The sequence below is a fragment of the Morone saxatilis genome, unplaced genomic scaffold (assembly GCF_004916995.1).
Source record: "Morone saxatilis isolate NCDOM2014 unplaced genomic scaffold, NCSU_SB_2.0 Contig17, whole genome shotgun sequence".
In the NCBI taxonomy this organism is placed as follows: Eukaryota; Metazoa; Chordata; class Actinopteri; family Moronidae; genus Morone; species Morone saxatilis.
Genome location: NW_023339729.1, coordinates 28,173,971 through 28,197,554, shown reverse-complemented (window position 1 = coordinate 28,197,554; position 23,584 = coordinate 28,173,971). Strand labels below are relative to the sequence as shown.

The window sequence follows — 23,584 nt, the reverse complement described above, 5'->3', positions numbered from 1 at the left end:
ATGACCAACTATCATTTACGAAAGCAAATGTTTCCAATGGCACTGGCTAGTTTATTCTCATCAAGGTGGTTACATGAGGCTTTTGTCTTCTACTTGGTTATTATTCTGATTATTAGTAGGGTAAAAAAAAAAATTCCATTGTGTCCCTCCTCTAAATCTTCCCCTCACCTTTGAACCCCAGCTCTTGTCTTTTCCTCCACCCTATCCACTTCTCCTGGCCTCCCATCCTTCCTACAGGAAACCCAGGGGCGCCACAAGGGAGAATCCCCAGGGAGAAAGTCAAACAATGACACACGGAGACTTCTCCTCCTGACACCAGCCCAATTTAGGCAATAAAGCCTGGAGACTGAGATGAGGGCAGGTCAGCGCGACAGGTTAAGACAAAAATCAAAACTAAGTGCTGGGTAAGTGTGGGAAATGTGTGAGTGTGTGTATGTGTGTGTGTGTGTGTGTGTGTGTAATAAGCTACTTTATCATTTGTCTGTTCGAGGAGTCTCTTGGCAAAAGGACAGAAGGTTTAAAGCATCGGTAATGACTCTACTGAGTTCTACTTTAAATGCAAATTCAACTCTGGCAGGCTTTTATTCCAGACGTACTAATGCTAAACAGAATGGTCAAGCATCCTATACCCCCCCAACTCACACGTGCACACACACACACACACACACACACACACACCCTTGCACTGCAATGTGGCATCTCCTCAGGCTGTACCAGTAATACTTCAAACTCCTCGTTACATGCTTTTTACTTCATCGCTCACAGACATACGCTCACACACACACACTCTTACTCACACTTACACAGATGCAAAACTTAGCTATCACTAGTATGTAGAGTATATATTGTGTATACACACACAGGAGTGCTGCATACGTCACATGAAATTAGAGCTGAAATTGTCAGTCAGTTATTTGATTAGTCTAATGTGATTGAAAATTTAGATAACGGATCAATCACTTAAGTCATTTATCGAGCAAAATGCTAAACATTCCCTGGTTACAGCCTCACATCTTTGGGTTTTAGACTGGAAAAAAAGACAATTGAAGTTTTCTCTCTGGGTCACTGTGATGGGGATTTTTCCAATAATTGCTAAAATAATCTACATATTTAGTGAGGAATAATCCGTTGTTATAGCCGTATGGTGCACCCACTTCATTCATCAATAGTATTAAATACTATTACATATTGCTAGCAAATACGTGTCTGCTCCTTACAAACACACATAACATAACACCTGAATACATTTACACATGAAGTGATCTTTCTCTAACATCCCTTCTTTCTCATTCCCTCGCTTTCTATCACTCCCTCTCTCTCACTCACACACTCATCTCACAGGTTCACTCATTTTCATGTCTCTCTCTCTTCCTCACAAATCTTCACTTCTTCAAGTAGATGAATTCATCCATGTCTTCCCTCGCATCACTTCACACACTCTCTCTGAGTAAGACACAAACACACACACGTCTTCTTACTCTCCAAACTTCACTCCCATTGTGTATCAATTCTCTCATTTTGCTCACAAATCTTAACTTCTTAACTTGACAAATCTCAAACTGATAAAATATAGCATCCCTTCTGTCTCTTTGTCTCACTTACACACCCACACGTCATTATCCATCAGCAAAAAGTGTGTTATGTCTTACCTGTCCGCTCTCACCTTCTCTTCACTGTTTGTGTTGAGTGTGTCCGTCTCTCTCCCCTCTCTTTCCTCTCTCCTCTCACTGACTTGTGTATGTGTGTGTGTGTGTCTGTGTGTGTGTGTTTCCCAGGCGATGTTTGACTTTCGCGGCAACAACAAGACGGAGTTGAACCTGAAGAGGGGAGAGGTGATCTTCCTGCTGCAACGAGTGAACGCTGACTGGCTGGAGGTATGAACGGAGAGAGTAAGAGAGAGAGAGAGGGAGGGAGGGGGGAGACAAAGAGAGATAGGGAAGGGAGGGAAGTAAGGAGAGAGAGAGAGAGGTAGAGAAGAAGAAAGGGACGGAAAGAGTGGGTGAGTGGAAGGCGGTGAAAGACAGATGAAAGTGAGAGGGAGGGATGGGAAAGATATAGAAGAGGTGGCGGGGGAGAGAACATGTAAGCCAAGAAGAGAGAAAAATAGAGAAAAATGAAAAGCGAGGAGGAGGCATCTTGATTGGGATGGTGGAGGGGAGGACTGAGGAGAAAGAAGGGAAGAGGAAAGACAAGAGTGATGGAGGAAGAGACAGGGTAATGACAAAAGATGGAAGAAATTATAGGGAAAGAGAGAGGGAGAGATGAGAGAAAGAGGGAGAGAAGGGAAGATTATATAAGAGAGAGAGGGAAAGAGCAGAGAGACAAGGAGACAAACAGAAAGAGGGAAAGAAAAGTGAGGGGATAAATATAAGATTCTGAATGAAAAGAGAAATGAGGAGATTAGGGGGAGAATTTGTTGGTACCTGAATGCACCACCAACCTCCTCTACAGCTCTTCCAAAAGAGTGGTCACAAGTATGTAGACAAAGATATAGTTAGTAAAATGTGTATGTTTCTGCATCCACGTGGCCACAAGGGTTTGCATGGGTAAAATCTATTATCTGCCCATGTCTTCAATAGACGCAACGGACCACCTTCATGCAGAGCGGCACGTGTGACTTTTGGTCTGAGGTTATGGGTGCTTATTGGGTTATAAAGAAATGGTTTTCCCAGTTTGGTGTGGAAGAACTTGACTTGTCTGCACAGAGACCTGACCTCAATCTCATCCAACTCCTATGGGAAGAACTGGAACGTCACTTTGACTGCTCTTGTGGCTTAATGTGAGCAAATCAGTGCAGCCAGGTCCCAAATTCGTAAAGGGAGTCCCAGAAGAGTGGAGGCTCTTAGGCTTATAGAAGCAGATGATTGTCCAAAAATGGGTTTATCCACATATTTTGTTTGGGTGGCACATTATTTTGTCCATGGAATGTGTATTTTTATTCTGCTTTATTTAATGATTTAACTTGAGTTTTTTTTTCATCAGCATCTTGTTTTAAATGTATAAAACAGTCAAAATTAATTACAGAATATAATAAAACTTAAAAAAAGACTTGAAAAATGGTGTCATCATCACATGGCAGCAGCTGAGTACAGTGGCCACAAACTATCGCCACCGATGTGATTGAAGGTGCCCTGCTCCAGTTTCTTTTAGAGGAACAATTACTTAATGAGCAAAATGTCCTGATTACACACTGCAAGTGTCACGTGTAAGTCGTCGTCCAAAAACGGGATGTGGGACATTTTAATTAGCTGCTCAACATAAAAATGCAACACCGGAACACTGGTGCCGGCAAATTGTTGTCACAGAAACTCTGCTTTGTCACAGAGTACTTAAAGAAAGGTCAGGAATCGTGTTGAATAAAACTGTGTAAGGTGTTGAGATGGAGTGTGAGAGAGAAGCCGGGAGTGGGTGAGTGGGAGAGAGAGAGAGAGAGAGGGAGGAGGTGGAAGCTGATGTGGTGGGAGAAAGAGAGAGAGAGTGAGAATCAACATAGAGGAGGAGGACGATGCACTTATCCTGCCCCTGGCTTTTGAGAGAGATCCAAAAATCGTAACAGAAAACACTGATAATAATAACCTTACACAACACTGCGAAACACTATCTTGTTGTTCTTTTTTGGCAACTTTGCATCTATGCTTAGTAGCAAGTGTTTTTTGTTTTTTTGGGATGGGTGAGGTTAATGCAACACTTACAACTTGTGAAAAGTTGACTGAGTGCCTCTGATTTAGTCAGTGGACAGAGCGGCTGTGGGTGGAAAACGTGACAAATCCAACTGGCAGACTGGTGCATCAAGGTAAATGTTTCAAACACACCAGTGGAGAGAAACCGGAACATTTTCAGGGTTCCCAGTTAAAATGAGAAATACTTTCTATGTTATGAGTGGCTTCTGTGAGGGGTGTGCGATACCTCTTCTACCCTATTTTGGCTTCCTCATTTTCACCAACAAAGGTGTGTTACTTCTGTAATGTGTATTAACAATGGGTCTGCTGTTTTTGCACAAAGTAATACATTCATACATACATACGTGCACCTACATTCCCCTTGTGTCGAGCAAGCTTTTATTTTGAACACGTTTTGCTTTAAGTACAGGTCTCCTGAACAAAAACTATGTTTCTGAAAGAGACCAAAAAATGTAACTGTATGATTGTAAAATAACCCTTATAACAATTGATGGCTCATATGCTTTAATATAGTAAACTATGGTAAATAGGCTGAATGTCCAACATCTCAATAAAGACTGGAAACTGCATTCAGTTACTGGTGTCTGATCACATGGATGTTTTTACATAAAACTAACGCCTCGTACTTCTGCTGTGTGTGTCTATGCAGGCACAGACACATTCAGACTCCAAGGGTGCAGTTAAAAGGCTGTATGTGTGTTGAGTGCTTGTAACATCAGCAGGATATTATGAACAGGCTAATTAGTCTGGGAAACCTCCCTCTAGATGCACGTCTATGCTGCTTCCTTGTGTTTCTCTTCTTTAAATCACCAACCCATCTCATCATCACATCAGTCCCTTATCACTGTATCTTCTGGGACTCCACTCATTTGCTATTTCTCATGATCTCTTTATCTCTCTTCTCTTCTCTTCTCTTCTGTCCTCTCTTCACAGGGCACAGTGAACAATCAAACTGGTATTTTCCCACAATCCTTTGTGAAGATCATCAAGCCCCTCCCAGACAGTGACACAGAAGGTGAGGGTGAAGGCCTCACCTACAGCTGTCTGCGCTGCTTCCTGCTCACCCCCTCTGGAGTCGACACCAGGTCTGTTTAGAAGCGTAACTGTGTGTGTGCCTTTATATGACACTAATTACTAATTTGATATTGACGAGTTAACAGGATGTCTCTTGTTAGATGGTTCTGATTCTGTCATGAAATTTGTAAACAAAAAGACAAAAATTGTAATTCAGAAGTTGAACATTAAAGTTGAAAGTGTCTAATATGTATTAGATATCTAATAATATGTCTGACTCTTTTGATAAGTTAAGTATTAGAGACAGATTCCATTCTTAGTCTTTGCGTTGCCATATTTCAGCTTACTAACTCAGGCACACACAGCACCTCAGACTTAATGTTTGATGTGATCTACTGCCCAAACTAGCTTTAAAAGGCCCTCAAAGGTTTATATTGTAACATGATGAATCTGTAACAGTTTACAATCAGCAGATGGATTTATTAGTAGTTTAACTTTTGAAATCATGCTAAAATCACATTAGTCTGCTATCAATAAAACTCAGACTTCTCTTGTCAGCGGGCCGAGACCCACCTTTTTTAAGCAGTCTCAATTCGGTTGTGTAGTCTGCACCAGCTCAAAAAAATCTTACTAACCAGGCAAACAGACTTGAGTTCATTTTAACTAAACCAAACAAGTTGGCTGTAAAAGCACACTTAGCTTTTTATTTAGTGTAATTGTTAAATTCATACATTATATCTGGTAATTATACCGTTAGGAGTGAATCATGTCTGTAAATAGTGCCTGGTTTTAAATTTTGTCAATTTGCTTTAAGGAAATGATTGTGAGATGTGTGTTCCTCCTTACAGAGATGTGTGTGTACAAGAGGACCTCACTATCCAGCCAACGTACAAGGACCTACTGTCTCGTATGAGGTAGGCATATACCAGATTCTAGCTAGACCTTTCTGTAACTTGCTATCCTTTATTTTTTCGCAGTGATGGAGCCATTTGTAGGAAGGAAGTTAAAAGTGTGTGTTTTATGTCCCGTTTTTATTTCCTTTATACCCATGTGGGAGCCAATGATTTGGAGAAATGTGAGGATCAATTTTGTGGGTGTTAATAGGTGACTGTTGTTTAGCTGTGGAGGAGAAAATAATTGTATGCAACCTCGCACCTGTGAGTGAATTACAACACCTTCCCAAAAAATGTGATAATGGGACATAAAACTGACATAATTGATGAATGCTTGAAGTGAAGGCAGTGAAGTATGTGACAGTTACACTATTTTTGCATAAAAACCTTCAATCATGTTATCATAATAACATTACCGATCTTAGTTAAGCCTTTTCTTATTTTCCTACTTCCGACTACTTCTTTCCTACAAGAATCACATAAATGAAAAAGTACTGACTGGTAGTGTTTGACCTTGGCTTTGTAAGCATTTTTTTATTGAAACCGTTTTAATGAATTAGACTTAAAAAGATGGTGATTTAAATCGCAAATTAAGTATCTTTTGTTCTTCAATTTTTGCACAGCAGAGCAGATTTCCATATCTAGTGTTTCTCCTGGAGATGTACTGATGAACTAAGGTGATTGCTGCCCTTTGTGACCACATTTTCAGCATTTCACTTCCTTAGTATTTTTTGCGTGTTAATTCCAAAACAAACAAGGATGAACAAAAGTCCATTATTTCACCAGCCTGCCCTGAGGGGCAGCATATTTTGCTGTTGTGCACCGCAAACCTGCGAATTGCCAGTTGCCAATCATCGCCGTTCGTCAAATTAGTTCCTGCGGACCTTCCGAACCCCAACCCTTACCCCTCCTCTCCTCCCACTGCACAACCATCACCGGATGCATATGCTCATTACACTATCGTATCTGTTCTTCTCTGTCTTTTTCTCTTTCATTCTCCCTCTCCCTCTATCTCTCATTATCTGGTAATTTAGATAGGTGAGCTCTGTGGTGATTAGCCCTCCCCATTCATAATCAGTTCATTTCTTCCGCTTATCTGCTCATTATTGTTTTTCTGTGTTCAGGCCTATTGTGCCCTGGAGTAGGATGGATGAGACCCTGGTCTTGAGTTTTAATATGGCTCAGCACTGATAAAGGGAGGGGGAGCATGAAGAGAACAGGGGAGGAGATAGTAAGTAGGAAAAGAGAAGAGAGAGGATTGCATCGTGTTAAACAGGAAAGAGGAAGATGGTGAGGAAGGAGTGAAGCAACTGAAAATGTTGCTAAACTACAAGATAATGAAATAAATGAATAAATAATAACTTGCCTAAAGTAGAAATGTGTCTTAAATTGAATACAACTTTAATAAGCTGTCACATAGCATCACATCGCTTTAAAATATGATTACGACTGATTTTGTTTTTCTATGATTTTAAGTTTACAAGACCATCATTAACATGTTTTAACACATTATACATTATACTACATTTCATCACACTCACACTATCAGTGTTCAAGCAGAGAGACACTTCAACAGTGCTGCTAGTGGTGATACTACCCTCACCACTGACATCTTACATTCTTTTCTTTGAGTGTGTGTGTAATTTCATACATCACGATCATACTACTACTACTAAAAGAATAAATCCTTATATGTTGATTTACTTATCAGGACTCAGATTGGAATTGCATGCCTTCTAAAAAGTCCTTTCATTGCTGGTGGCAGGAAGCGACTTTGAATAACTCATTGCATGTCCTTCATCAGATGTAATACTTCATCATGTTGTGCCTCCAGGACTCTGGTAGAAAACCTCATAAACTGTGACTATGTCTCTCTATTTCTTTTTTTTATGTCTCTCTCTTATTAATTCCTAGGCACAAACATAACTGTCTGTTCATGCAAGAATATAGAGACAGTGGTCATATCTGCACTCATTACCCATTTCCTTTGGTGCAGCGCATGTTTTTTTGGTGATAATTTTCACAGCAAAATTTTAATTAAACTGTAATATATCAACAAAGGCCTGGTGGGGCCAGTCATTTCCTTTCACTGGAATTATGGTGCAGGGCTTTCTTATAATGTTGTCATGAAATATCTTTATTGCTTTTAACATTAAAGCAAACAACCACTTAATATAAAAGAAACATATAAAAATGTGTTTATTCTCATAAACCAGTCTGAAAAAGAACCCCCACGAAAGAATAATACAATTATAATAAACTTATACTAAAAAAATTACTAAACTACTAAGAAATAAAAGTAAGACAAAATAAAATAGGAATATAAACAAATAAATATTGGTAAATTAATGTATAGATTACCAGTCATTAAATGTAGCATTACATTATATTGCTTGATTAAGCAAATATGAATTTTGCATTTGTTGTTTCCCCTTTCTGTCTGCCCTGCATTTTTCATTTTTGCTTTTATCGTCCTCAGAGGACTTAATAAGCCTCAGAATCAAGAATACTGTATTCTATACTGTATACTCTATCCTCCTGGGACCCAGTCTATTCATTTGTGTACTCTGTAGTGGACATTGGTTTTGGGGCTATATCTCTTGACTTATTTTAGCTACACTACTAAGCCCCAATGAGCTCTAAATGAAATCTCAAGTGTTAGGATTGGATGAGGGAAACAGTTTTTTCAGGTTGAGACAAAAAATTGGAAGACACTTTTTTCCTTGGGTCTCACTATTGCAGCTGTAACAAACCTCCATCTTGAACGAGCACGATTATTATTATTTTTTTAATACAGAGAGGTTGTTGTTGCTGTTGTCCCGCTCTGTATTTATTGCTTTACATGTGTTTGTAAAGATATTTAAACATGTTAAAAGCTACATTTAAAATGGTCTCATATGCTTTTCTGTATCTAGCATTACAAGAAGCTTAAAAAAGTTACATGTAATGATTGTTTATGACAACATGTGATTAATGTTTATTGAATTGTTACACAAAGCAACTTCAACCTCTTTTTGGTTACTTTATGGACATTCTTCAAACTTGGTTCTGACTTCTAAGATATATAATATATCATTATAAGTAAAAAGCCCAGAGTCTGAAGTCATTGTCTTCCTGTCCATATCTCTCTTCAGGAACGTCTTCAAGGTGGATAACATCGCCGTGAACTACCGCGATCCCGAGGGCGACCTCATCCGGATCCTTGATGACGAAGACATCCAGTTGATGATCAAGGAGAGCAGACGACAGCAGGGCAAAGTCAAGAGACCTGTCAATCAGTTTCCATGGGAACTGCATGTGACCTTGGCCTCTGACTTTTCTGTTTACAACAGTGAAGCCTGAGAGAGTAGAAATCAAGGGAAGTGGATAAGATGTTTTAGAAGTATTATTATATTTGGAAACAATGAACTTGACCAAGTGAATATTGTTGCCTGTGTGTGGTTTGTCCTTTCTATTCATTCACAACCTCATTTGTGTTAAAAATGTCACTGCTGTTTCAGTTAATGGCTGACACATTTAAGTAATAAACTAATTTAATAAAATTTTTACATTTTGCATGCTTTGTTTTTTTTTCCTTGTTGGAAGTTGATGCTCTCAGTTGTTGCTATACAGCTGTACACTGGAGAAGCAGAGAAGTACACAGCCTGGTATATGTACTGTCAGCCTGGGAGCCTCAGCCTAATGTTTCAAATAAAACACACCTCAGGGATGGCAGGAAATGGCAAGCAAAATACCAAATATTTGCAGGTTCCAGCTTCTCAACTATGCAGATTTGTTGCTTTTTATGACAGTAAACATAATCTCTGGACTGTGGGTCTGACAAAAAAAACACTGATATTGGATGGTTTATTTGATGTACAGTACATTTTTTGCTGCTTTCTGCCATGTTATAGACTAAAAGATTAATCAGCAACAACACAAAACCCTACAAATTAATCAAAAATAAAGGCCAGGAGCTTTTGACCATATCCCAAACTCTTCTTCTGAATATGGAACTTAGCTCAGATGCCATCAAGCAACTGGATATCTGTACTTAGGTCATGATAACTGGATAGCAGGTCTCGTATATGAGGGATATAGGTGAAGAAGGCAGTGAGATACAGTCAAAAACTCCAGGATTAGCTCAGTAATTGGACCATGCATGGAGAGATATTTATACCATAGATATGCGTCCCTAAGGTTGACAATGAATCTCCAACTCTCAAGATAATAAAAAAATTCCTTGCAACCCTATTAGCATTTGCACTGACTTTTTCACCTCTTCCTCACATTATTCTACACTTAATCTGCAGCAACTCAGCAACGTCTTCTCTTTTTTAAATATAACTACACTGACATTTTTAAACATAATCAGTCAAGCTGCTTCTTGTTAGATCATTCTGTGAATCTGAATTTTGAAAACAAAATAACCATATACTGATCCACCCTGATCAACCAACTACAGGGGAAAATCTTAACTTTGACCCTTAAGTCTATCCTCCGTGGCTCTGTCTCGCTCACACCATGCATTCACATTTTATCCATGTGTCTGCATTTCATTCACACTCGCCTCAAGAAATTCAAATGCTGTATTGCATTTGCTGGCAGGACAGTTTTTCCTCATCTCTAATGCAAAGTTATTCCCCTCATATTCCTTTTTAACAACCTCTCTCAGGCAATGTGGAAGTTATGCATCTTTAAAAGTTGCTTATCGCACCAGAGGCGACTGATACTTGCCCAGACTTGTGTAAACATGCCTATTTTATTGAGTATTCAGGTGTGTATTTTGTTCTTTTTTCATTATTGGAAAAATGACAAATCCAAAAATGTTGATCCTGTGATGGATTGGATTTGGCAGCAAATTTACATCTTCTAAAAATGTTTTTTCTGTATACTAAGAAAAGCCATTTTATTGTCAGTTTGGGGAGAAATCCAACTTATTTTAGGCCAGTGTTAAAAACAACAGTCATTTTGGAACAGCTACAACAGAGTTAATTCTCTTTCCTACAATACAGCTGTGATCCCTGGACACACGTTGGTGTAAATGGTGGTTTTTCAGCTGTTAATGGGTTTTTTGGTGATCCCGTGAGACTCGGCACGTTGCCCTGCATGGTACTGACATGGATGCACATCACTATAATTCACTCTGTCACGAATGTTATGTTGGTATGCTAAAGGTGCAAGATTGTATTTGTTTGCGGACTGAAAGCATCTGAAACAGAAGAAGCAAACCTTGAGGTGAGCAGACAGACACTGCACACAATTGCACTCATGACACACAAGTGAACACACGCTCACTTTGATTTATCTCGTTAAAATTAAAGTACAGGGGGAATTAAATAGATAAAGAGGACATGTCCTTGATAAACCAGTTTGTCTGATAACTTTGTTTACCCTACATATAATTCTGTTTCCAATTACATATATTGCCTTTTTTCATTTGTTAAAGCGAGTGAGTGAAAATTTACACTATGTGGTACTTTGTGATGCTAAAGGCAGCCATACCTCATAACCACAATCACTTTTTACTGATTATGTTAATGCTTTCACTGCACAAGGCTTTGTGATTGCTTTCAGTTACTGCTTTGTTTTGCTTCCATGGTCTTAACCTGTCACATTTCCCACTTACATTTAGCTGATGTTTTCATCCAGAGCAACTTAACACTGAGTGAGCATGCAGGGCTTCAGGTTCTGTTCAAGGACATTGCTTACTGATGGACAATGTGGCAGATTGGAGTTTTTGTTATGTAAGCTCTCTGGAGTCAGAAATAATCTCCTTATTCAGGTTACATTTTTATGACTGAATTTCCTAATGTTGTTTATTAAAATTATACTCTGCTGCTAATGAAAAATGTTTGTCATAAGCAAACCTTACCTGCCATTATCATTGCACAACATCAATGAAAAGGAAAGCTCACAATATTGATAGCATCTTGTTGGTGTAACATCTTGTTGTAAGGAATATAATTAAAAGGTTTGGGAAATATGAAGCAGCTGCCAGCAGCTAGTTAACTTAGCTTAGCATAAAGACTGGGAAGAGCTAGCCTGGCTCTGTCCAAAGATAACAAATCCCCCTTTAGACACAGAGATTCTCTGGAGTTCCATTGGTGATTTTGTTACTTTCGGACTTTCGGTCAGAGCTACAGCTGCTGGTGGTAGTTTCATAGATTAGTGTATACAGATTAGAGAGTGCCCAAAATGTTTCAGCTTTAATAGTTAAAGTCAAAAAAGTGTAGTGACAATTAGCTAACAGGCAAATTATATTGTATTGTATTTAAATATCTGTCTACTTAAATAGCCAAGGTGGTAATTATTTCACTAAATCTAGCTACCTGTAAGCTTATATCCTTTGAACATGGAATACCAGCTAGCCTAACTTGCTTACATAGTTATGTTGATGGGTATTATTGGGTATTATGTTTATGGCATTAAGGCCATAATATGTTTAGCACAGGTGATATCTCCACTGGTCTGAAAAACAAAACTTGGAGGGATGCTGTTGTATGCTTTAGCAATGTGTTCTGGCATTAATATACAATAATGGGCCTGACTTAAATCAAATTTGTAACTTTGAAAAGTGCAAGAGTTCCAGTTTTGGTGAAACATTAGGAGGGATTAATCTTATTACTGAGGGTGACTCCCTCATCTGTTGGAGAACATTTTGTTCCTGTATGTCAGTATATTTCTCTCTGTCAATCTGACCAAGTCTGTCTGTTTGACATTTTGTCACTTTCATGCCATGCTCTGTCTGTCATCCTCAGTTTCTCTATGCCTCATAACCTATTTGGAGAGGAAGGGCAGGCTTTATCTAAGTAGCATGTTCTCCAGTAAACCTTTGCCCAGAATTTAATTATCAACATTCGTCTTCGCTGCCTTGACGGCCTGTTGTACATCTAATTAAGCTCATAATGAATATCATTAGTGCCAATGTCATGTTAACCTACGGACTAGCCATGTCCCATGAACCATCAGTGAAACGTGGGGCACATGCTCAAGTAGGAGGCAGCTGGAAATAAAGGAATATTTTTTTTTGTATTTATATTTAGTCATTGTTTACTATGATATGTGCATGGCAGCCAATCAGAGCCTTTTTGTGTGTAAGCAAAGTCAGCAGAGCCCAGGTTTATTAAAGGTCTCAGTGGAGCCTTGTAAAGTGGATGGATATTGACTGTTCTGTTAATGTGACACATTTGTACTTAGCAAGTCTACATGGATCTTAGAGAATGATGAAATTGAAATTCATGAATGATACCTGTCAGTTCGCAGGGTGTCTAACTGGTTCACTAAAGGCTTGTTAACATGAGCAGCAGGCTGATATGGTAGAGTAAACTCAGGAATCGGACACGCCAGGTTTTTAGACTCTTTCGGAAGGACTGCAGAGGCTGGGAGGACACAGGCATGAGCTGTGCCAGCAGTGAAGCGATGCAATACTAGCCAGTGGCAGTGCCAGCAAGAGGACTATGTGATAGGAAAACATTGGAAATCACCAGCAAGAACTGGAAGAGAACTGGAATACAACAAACAACCCTTGGAAATACTAGACCTGGACTGACCTGACCACAGGACTTAGTGACCAGTTGAAAACTCCTAACTATCCAGTTCAGGAAGAAACCAGGGTTTGGAGGACACCAGCCGGAGCATGCTGAGCACTGCTGTGCTTTCACGTCTTCTGTGGAATTCATACTTACATACTACATCGCATTGTACAGTCGGACAAAGTGGTAAAAGACTGGACTCAAATGTAGACAAGAGGACTTATAAAGTAAGCTTAACAGGCAGTTAACTTCGCTCAAATGTTCTGTTAAAAAAACAGGCTTATAGTTGTCAATGGGGGGCCGGAGTCAGACAAATCTAAAGGGGCTGAGGCAGGAAATAGCTGGCAGCAGGTTAAACAGGCTGGTAACACACTTACTTCTGCCTTTCTGTACGAGTGACCCTGTGGCACTTGTGTCAGCATGAATTTGAGACAGAGCGTCAGGGGCTTGATCTACAGCAGCTATTGTAACTTATTTATATGTTGCTTTGAATACAAGCATGCACCACATGTGTCATCCAGGTAACAACCAGAATGAAAAGTTTAAAAGCTAAGGAAGAAAGGTAACATACATGATCTGGTAAAGAAGTGAATTTACATATTGCATACGTCTTTTGGTCACAGTAACTGGAACTACTTTATATAAAACTCAATAAGGCTTAAAAGGAAAATTCATCTTCATCTTAATAAGTATTCTCTATATGAGTAGAATCAGCTAGAATCTCAACAAAGTCACTGTTTGAGATGCAATTAGTGCAGATACTGGGTTTCATGTCAAATAGATTGTAATGGTGTCTTGAATCGGTGGTTGTTCACCTTCCTGAGAGACTGGGGAAATAAGACAAATGTAACAGACTCGGCCTAAATTTACCAACAATATGGTTACTGGATGGTGTTAATTTCCCCACACTGGTTCCTGTGTGTCTTCTGCACCCTCCATTTTGTTCTCATCTCCTGTACCTCCCTGACCTTCCTATCACCTTCTCTTCTTCTGTCTCACTTGTTATTTCTCCTATTTGGCAACTCCATATAAATCTTCACTTACTGGAATAACAGTTTTCCACTTACAGTAGGTTCCCACTCAGGAAAGCACAAGGGGTAGTTAAATCACATCCTGATAAGTTACTGCTTCTGCTCTGGCTGTTTTTCACCGCAGTTGTTTTGGGAGATTGCTTTTTTCGAAATCACATTACACTACGATCCAAATTGCTTTTGGAAGAGCTTTGTGAGCAGTGAGGAATATATCCATTTAAAGTTTCTTGATAAGGTAAATCCTGCCATTTGTTTGAGTCATGGAGCTTTTTAAAATCGTTTTTTGGTCCTTTTCATTGAAGGTGGGCTAAACATTTGTTGAACATGTGACTTTACAATACCAGGCTTTGATAAGTGTAGAGCTTTGTCCCATATGAATTTTGTAAAGCTGATTATTTCAACCATGTTTTCAGTATTGCATTCACACTGGGGAACATGGACAAAATTAAGTCTTACTTTCTTGGCATTGTAAAATGCCAACATGGTTGGTGAATTGCTTAAATTTGAATGTAGAGTTGAAGGATACTGTTGTGCCATAGTGCAGCGTACCATGCATATTCAGGAATAGTGGAAGGATAGCTCCAGCAACAGCTCTGAAAATAAATTACACAAGGTAATGAATCCGGGGGGAATTATTTCCATTTGCTATTTGTAAAGGTTTAAAATTTGCAGTTGGCACTATTAGCTCAAGCTGTGTCCAAAATCACTCCCTCATTTACTCATACTACTCCCCACATAATAGACGCTTGATGGTTTAATCTATAGTGAGCAGATAATTGAGATTTCAGACAACTGTTAGTCAGCTAAGTTGCACATTGGTATTTTCATATCTGTAAAATTCAGAACTTTGCACTATGGGATTGTTAAAAAAAAGTAGTGTCCATGCCATGGAAAGTATTTTTTCTTTCATTTAATTGTGGGAATGTTTGAGGGCACTGTGTGATGAATAAATCTCCCTAAATAGGGAGTGATTTTGGACACAGCCACAGTTTGATTAACGTCTACTGGTGCATCAATACCCATTTACAAAATGATACATTTCCTTCTTAGACACTTACTGTCTAAATAGTGCACTGTAAACAATAGTAAGGTTCATGCTGTTATTGTATAATATGCAGCTGTTACTAACTGTAACTGTGGAAAACATTATAAAGCACTTTAAAGCATTACACCAATTGTACACATCAGTTTCACTTTACTTTACTTTTCAACCTGTGAACACAGTTGTACAATGTTGTCTTTTGTTCTGGAGGAGCTTTCTAAAGCTTGGGGTTGGAGACTTCAACATTTGGATGTAAAGCCTGGATTATAAACTGAAGGTGTGGAGTTTGAAGGATGTAGGCATTTACCATAGGCGCCTCAAATGTATTAATGTGCAATGCTGGAGTACTTTAAGGTCTGAGTACCGGTATACTAGAAAAGAACAAGGTCGTAAAACACAAACAAACACAGCAAACACAGCTTAAGGGGAGAATGTTTATACCTGTTCAGAATATCAGTCTTTCCTCAAACACATTTGTGGTGTTGCACTCGGTTGTACACCTGAATCGTAATGGAAATAGTTGTGTAAAATATAAAGAAATCCTGCTTTACTTTTGGACCTCTGTTCACCTGGCTAGTTGCAGGCAAAGCGGAGCTGTGACTGTGTGTTTCGAAAACTTGTAATGGAGGTTTGAGTAGTTTGAGTTGTTGACAAGCACTTGGTTTGAAGCATACCTTATCCCGGTCTCATAATTCAGTCTATAAACTCATCACCCTAAATTACATCAATGCTGATATGTATAGCAGAAAGTGTTACAGATGTGTATATTTTCATGCTGAATCGTATCAAACAACTCCGGACACTAAGAGCACAACTGTGCCAGTGTTGAGCTTACAAGTTCTATCTTTTCTCTAAAAATATTCGCAGTGATTTGACAAAAAAATAACCCTCTCTACTCAGCATTGATCCTCTCACAGATCAGCTTCAGTGCTGTAAAGTGCTGCCACTCATTGGACTTTATAAGGTACTGCAGAGTCAGCCGACAGCACAGAGTGTAATTGTTGCTGTTAATTGTTGCAGTAACCTTTTCTGGTTCACAGTTTACAGGATTTTATGTTTTTGTTTTAGGTTACATGAGAGCAGAATACTGTGTTGTATTTCTGAGCAAGGATTGTTAATGGTGACATAGAGCCAAACAAAGACAAATAAGTAGATGTGTGAATGCTTTTGTTTATATCTTTTTCTTGATCTATACATTTGGAAATGTGTAGTATGACCACTCTCTCACACACACACATTAGCTGGTGAGAGATGGATCTGTCCGTCTGAGCCTGGTTGTCGGCAATGAGGTGAATCCATCTTTATCTCATTCTATTCCGGCCGGCAGACATTCTCCCCCCTCATCCACATTTATGATCATGTAGAGAGCTGTCATACAGATAACACACACATGCACACACAAACAAACACATGCACACAGCCGCATTCTTCAGACAGAAAAACACGTGAGCACTTTTAACATTTGGTGTATAGAGAGGGGAATCAGGAACATGTAGCATTAAGAAGAGATCAAGGTTATACACACAATAACAATCCTGTAACATAAAAAAACTCACTGACAGTTTACTTTTGATTTGTCCATCCAGTCCCACCACTATTTGGAGGATTATTTTCACATATAAATTTGACCCCTCAAATCATTACCTCAACTTGATTCTGTGATCTTGGCCCTGTTTTCTTTTTATGACACAAGGGGGCACTGTTTAACTGCTTTGGGCAGTATGTGACCTGTGATGCAATCACTATCAACATCATTATCCTTGATCCATGTATCATTAAAGGTTATATATGAATACACTTGGCACTGGATGTCACATTAGAGCACCAGCATCTCAGACCAGTAATTTTACCTTGCAAATAATTGTAAAACACACTTCAAACTGGACAGAAACAAAATAAAACTCACCAAAACCATCTTTATTAGTCTTTCCACAATCCTTTCAACAATCACCAACACTTGGTTAGTCAAAATAACCCCTCAATTCACATTGATTCAAGTTAGATAATCCTTGGGGATAAATGCTCCATCAAAGTACATTGACTACAAGTGTTTGTTTTTGCCACTGACAGGCTCACATTGTTATTCCAAGTGTGTGACAACATTATGGAAAGGATTCCTACAGAGATAGACCTTTTTTTTTTTTTACCACAAAAATACGTAATATCACTATTGCTCGCAAACAGACTCCATAGACAATTATGTGATTTTACCTTAGTTATCATCACATTGTAACATTATTCAGAGTGGGCAGAAACCATCACCAACTCTGGTTTGGTTGTAAACAAAACACAGAGAGGGAGTGAAGAAGATATACTTTATTGATCCCCTAGGGGGAAATTGTTTTTTTCACACACACACACACACACACAGGCTGAAATGCACACTTCATGCACATGTGGACATGCAAAGGGGAGAGATGGGGGAGTGATGAGCAGGCTAGGGGTTAGGTTGCCTTGCTCAAGGGCACCTTGGCAGTGAACAGGAGGTGAAACTGGCAACTCTCCAGCTACCAGTCCACACACCATATTTTGTGGTCTGTGGGACTTGAACTGTTCCGGTTCCCAAGCCAAGTCCCTACACACTGAGCTACTGCCGCCCAGAGTGTGACGTCATTCTCTGCTCAGGACACCGAGACTCCACTATGTCTTTACATAAATAGTTGTTTATTTAGCTGCTATATTAATATTTTAAATCTTTAATAAATCATCTTTAAATATACTAATATGTTACAAGGAAAAACACATGTTCACAGATGAGATGTTGACCTCTTAGATCAATGTCAAGGCTTTACAGAGAAAACTTTAAAAGGCCCTTTATTGGGTTTAAAAATGGTATTTAAGATCAACATTTGTAGACTGTAGAAACCTGACTGCAATTGGCCAGCAAAATCAGCTAACTGAAAAAAAGTAAACCTGCCTGACTTAAAAGTGACTTGGATAGATTGAGTGATTAATCGGAGGAAGTAATCTCAACTGGTATGAACTATGTTCTGAAACCGCCTCTAAAAATGAAAATAAAACAACAGTTTTGAGTATAACTCAAGTATAAATTTTCAATAAAAAACATCTGTGTGTTTAGTGGACAGTTGCTAATCATTCAATTAAAAGAAAAACATACAAATAAAATTTGTGAGTGCTCAGCCTTTTATGTGAATCTATTAAAGACCTTTAAAGATAATTTTTCTTTGCTCGCCACAGAGGGGCACTGTTGACCTACTCTGTACAGTTGTCAGATGACTGCATGCTGCAGAGGCACAGTACATCTTCATCAACATAATCATCATCATCAGGTCGTAAGCATCAGGACCATTATCATCATCAACATTAGCAGCTTCCTGCAGATTAGATTCTAAGAAAAGAAAACAAAATTACCCTTTACAGCTCTCTGTACTGCTTTATGTGTTTCCGGGAGTTTGGTAGAAATACAGTCAGAACATTACAGACTCTCTCGCTCTGCTTCATGACTGTTTGCACTGTTGAGTTTGTAATAACTGAAACAAATTCTTCTCATAGTTTTGATCATCTTTCATTTTTTGGATACAAGCCCTCTGTTATGCCGATATGAAAAACCATATTGCAGTCAGAACAGAAGCATGACTGGATAAAACTGCACAACACTGCAGTGATTTTTTTTCCATCAGAGGAGAGAGGAGGAGAGAGGGGAGTTTTTATGGAAAGATTGATCAATACTGTCATCTCCATTTAGGCCTGCAGGGTTTGAACAGATAGGCAGACAGAAAAGGAGAAAGAGAGGGCAAAGAAAATAAGTGGAGATGGACCAGTGAGCAGCAGTCACACCGAAAATGTTCAAACGGGGCGACTGGAGTCACACAGATGGCCAGACACACACAGAAGGTCAATTATGAAGCTGTGGAGGAGGCAGAGACTTCTGGGAGTCTGTTGTCAAGAACTTGGCCTGAGATGTTGGTGTGAGGATACTGTGTGTGTGTGTGTGTGTGTGTGTGTGTCGGTATCAGGGGGTGTGTTTTGGTCCCTGCATGAATCTTAAATCTGTCTCTCTCTTAGATATGAAAGGGAGACAGACGAGTTAGTGAGGGATTGAGACAGGTGGGTGGAGGGAGAGAAAGATAAAGACAGAAAAACAACAAAAGAGTGAGAGGTTGAGAAGACAGGGAGGGTTAAAAAAGCAACAGAGAGACTTTTGATGTACAAGACTACAATAAAAAGAGGCTGCACCCGGAGATTTACAGTAACAAATCTGTTTTCCTGGATTACAGTAAGCCGGGCAAGTTGTTTATTTTGTGTGTGTTGGCGGGATATTTAGGATCAAGGATCAACTTCTGATGAAAAATGAAACAACAAAAAAGACGCAAAACGATTGAAGTCTATAATTCAAGAAAAGTGCATAGTCTCTTTTTGTTTCTCCTCTCTTCCATTCACAAGAATCATTGGTACACACTGAAAGTGCTGTGTCCTTTGACCTCTTTACTACAGGTTACTATAGTTTTACAAGCTTTTGGCTGACCTGCGGCATTTAAAATGATAAGAGTTCACAGAGAAACCTTGGAGTAAGTCATTGCTATCCTCTGGCTCTTGCAGGTGTTTTGTTTAATCCAGTGTAAGACCACGTTTCCTATAAATGTTGTTGCTTCCTTCTGGAAAGCGTGATATTGCTATTTTCCTGGTTTTCATCATTGTCCTTCTTAACTTTTGTTTTGTCAAATGAAGATCTCCTTTCTCTAATTAGTTTTTTCTGAAGAAGATAAACATACCAGAAGCATCAAACTTAAACTAATTAATAGGATTCCGTTCAGAAGTTGAAAATGTTTTGATTTGGATGAATTGTAAAATGTATTCAACTTCACATTAAAAGTTTAGTTGATAGCTTTGTTTCGACATTGTACTAACTGGATGAAATACCTGACTCTACACAGCTACGGTGAAAGTGATTTGTCTTTTCACTCTTCTCAGCGTTTATCACAGCAAACTAAACTGATTTGTTTGGCTCTTTGTGCTGGCAAACAGTGCCACATTTTGTGCCATCAAACAATCAGGCATTATGTCTGCCAAATATACCTTGGTGGTGCAAAATATTTATAACATTTATGGATCTTTTTGAAATAAGGTTAAAATTACAATTATAAGTACATTCAGATCGAAACACAACTGTTGACTATTATTGACAAAAAATGGATATTGGTATTTTATATAAAATACATGTGGAATCATTCTTTATGTTATGATATTAACAATATATTATTAGTTATTAGTAATTGTGAGTATAGTTCTGCTCCTTAAGAATTTGCCATCTACTGCACACCGGGTTGGCAGTTTGATATCCAACCATATGTCGAAGTATCTTTGGGCAAGACACTGAACCACAAATTGCTTCCAATGGCCAGCACCTTACTGTTCGCTGCCATCAGTGTGTGAATGTATGATTGATTGGCAAATATTACAGTGCTGTGGATAAAAGTGCTATATAAATGCGACTTTAAGTGGACACACTATATTAGAAATGATAGGAAGGAAAATGTCAGTCAGTGTACAACAATGTGACAGACATTCATCATCCTTTTCTCAATTATTAAATGTCCATTTTTGGAGACCAAACAGAGACAAATTTGGAGGCACACTACAAAGGTAAAAGCGGATACTATGGTTGGGAGAAAAGGCAACACAAATATTAGAAACCCACCGCATAAGGTACACAGACATTTCTCTAAATACATTCACACATACAGCACACACACACATCCTCACCTCCACAGGATCTGCAGCATAAACTCTGTCTGTCCAATCTACTGACAAACAGGAAAACACACTCACGCCAAATGTCTTTGTCACACAAATTCACGCATGAATATAAACTGTTATCATCACCACATACCATCACTCTCATCAGAATAACCAGCCCAAAAATATCCAACACCCACCCACCCACACCACACACACACACACACACCTACACACCTATACACACACACACACACACACACACACACACACTCACACAGTGCTCAGACATGGGTGTGACAGTCTCCTGTCCACTGCAACACAAAATAGGCCATTGTTCACCTTAACTGACAGAGAAAGGAAAACAATTAGGAAAAGTCCCTCAATATTACACACACACACACACCCCATATGACTGCTATAGTCATAAAGTGGAAACTGGAAGAAATTGCTTATGAAGTTCGTGACTAATCTGTGTGTGTTTCATTGTTCTGATCTGCTTCATCTCTTAGTGCTTCATCCACATCCAAACTTAATGGCATTTCCACATTTCTGATGTTTGTGGGTGTGTGTGTGTGTGTAGTTGTTTCTCTCTACATCCATCATTCTTATCATGTTTCCATTTTTTGTTCATTCTTGTCTGTCTCCTTGTCTCGCTGTGCCATTTTTGTCTCCACTATTGTCTTTGTCCAATTCCCTCTCTCTGCCAGCTCTTTCTAAATCCAGTTATCTTTCTGCCGTTTCCTTCTCGGTCCTCTGCTCCTTCTGCTGTGCTGGCATCTGAAACAAAGGAAAAAATGAAAGCCTTTGTACTTCAATGACATTGTATTTGATGTCAGAGCGGAAGCTTTTTCATGACGGTCCAAACTGTAATTAGGGTTTGCCCATACAAAGAGCTGCTGCCCTTGATGGGCCTTGTGTGGATAAACTACTGAAGCACTCACACCTCCAGTGTTGTTTGGGGGCGGTTGAGTATCTGCGCCCCCTGACCGAGAGTGTGTTTGAGTTGGTTTCTGTGGTTTGCCTCACAGTGACACAGCTGAATCCACAACTTCTTTTATCAGGCTATGATGGAGCTCTTTGGTGTGTAAACTGCCATGCAACATATTAATCATGTAATATAGTAGAGATGACTGATGCAGCCTCCTACTATAAAGTGATTTTCAGATAATAAAAGCCAATAACCAAACACTGTGTTGCACATGAATTAAAAGTAGTATCTGTACAAATGAGAGAAGAAAAACAGATGAGCAGCAAGAAATAAAGTCCAGTATGAATAAACCATGTTAGTATCTCACTTTCTAGACAGAAACACAAAATGCATAACAATGCTATGACATCTCCAAATGAAGTGATCTCAGTATCAGGTCAAGACCAAAGAATTCTGTGGTAGAAAAGACTTTAAAGAGACAGTAAGTCAGTAGTTTTTTTTTTGTGTGTAGTATTTTGTTTCGTGTCTCTGTTAGCGACTAGTGTGTGTGCTAGCTTGATGTTGTAGTTTTGTAAGTTTGGGTCTCTGGGAGACAAAGTTTGGGAACCCATGCACTAGGTCATTATTTTTTGAATCTTTATACTGCCATTTGATACCTAGAAGTACCACAACGTGACCTTGTTTCCCTTTAGCCACAGTGAGGTAAAAACTTTGCTCATGAAAATAATCTCATCGTCAGTTTACAATCTGATCTTCAGGGAGGAATAAACTGCACTAAGTGACTTTGCAGTAATATTGTCGTTTGTGTTGAGTGTTGAGTAGTAAATATAAAAAGTACTACAAGCTCTTTAAAAATGACAGTTATGGTTGACTCTCCACTCTCACCTTCATGTGTGTTTTGTGTTGTGTCTTTTCCTACAACCCTCGACATGCAGCTGTGCTTGCACCACATTAACATTTCCACTTAAAGAGGCGACAGATGCAGGTTAAGATGCTGGTATGTTTGTGTGTCTGAGTGTATGTGCACCCGTATACACAAAGACAAAAAGACAGAAAAGGCTCTGCTTTCACTCTCAAAACATCCTGAAGAGGGAAATAGATACACTAGTTCTTTAGTGATACCCTCAGTGTGTGTTAAGGATAGAAGTTAGCCAAAGTGCATTCATCCCCTATCAACAACTTTACTTGATGGGAGAAGGATCCTCTTTCACTCCCAAACCACTTCCACTACCACCATAACTTTTAACACTTTAAATAGGACACACTGACACATAAGCCCCGCATAGACAGACTGACAAAACTGGTTGTATTTTTCACCAGATCAGGGTCTTCAGAAATTGATTGATAGCAAATATTTCGTTTTTATTCACTCATTCTATATTGTAAACCTTATCATATACCAAAATTCAATTGTCAACTACCTGTTGCGGACACTGCCTATTCTGTAATGTATTTTTTGCATTCTAACCTTTAATTTGTACTCACAGTGAGTACAATTTGAGATAGAAGCATAGAAAACACTTGGCTAACACAAGTCTATGGGTAAATCATGAAACAGAGAGGCTGCTGGTGAATAAAGTCTGTAGCTTTTGGAGGACAGAGAAACTGGGCTGAGAAATAAAGCCAATCTTTCCTGCCTCTGTGTTTCAGGCTGCTTGTCTTCAGGTATAGCAAGATGAAATGAGGCAAGGCTGGCAGGATCCGCTGACACTTTCCACTGCTTGTGGGCAGGTTAATCATGCTGTCAATCCAAACACCATTTACTGTTTTCCTTCATGGACG

General features: G+C 39.0%; 2 protein-coding genes across 2 annotated transcripts in view; one reads left to right on the top strand and one right to left on the bottom strand.

The window, feature by feature from the left end:
* The window catches only part of pvalb7 (parvalbumin 7), a 34,420-nt gene extending 32,688 nt beyond the window's left edge, over window positions 1–1,732 (bottom strand). The window contains exon 1 of the mRNA XM_035660681.1: window positions 1,650–1,732. The gene's annotated coding sequence lies outside the window, so the exon portion shown is untranslated. The remainder of the gene's footprint in view (window positions 1–1,649) is intronic.
* ncf4 (neutrophil cytosolic factor 4) overlaps window positions 1–9,142 on the top strand; it is a 26,766-nt gene extending 17,624 nt beyond the window's left edge. The window contains exons 7-10 of the mRNA XM_035660676.1: window positions 1,776–1,874; window positions 4,614–4,765; window positions 5,543–5,608; window positions 8,722–9,142. Of these exons, the coding sequence (XP_035516569.1) occupies window positions 1,776–1,874; window positions 4,614–4,765; window positions 5,543–5,608; window positions 8,722–8,929 (525 nt within the window). The 3' untranslated portion in view covers window positions 8,930–9,142. The remainder of the gene's footprint in view (window positions 1–1,775; window positions 1,875–4,613; window positions 4,766–5,542; window positions 5,609–8,721) is intronic.
* The last annotated feature ends 14,442 nt before the right edge of the window (window positions 9,143–23,584 follow it).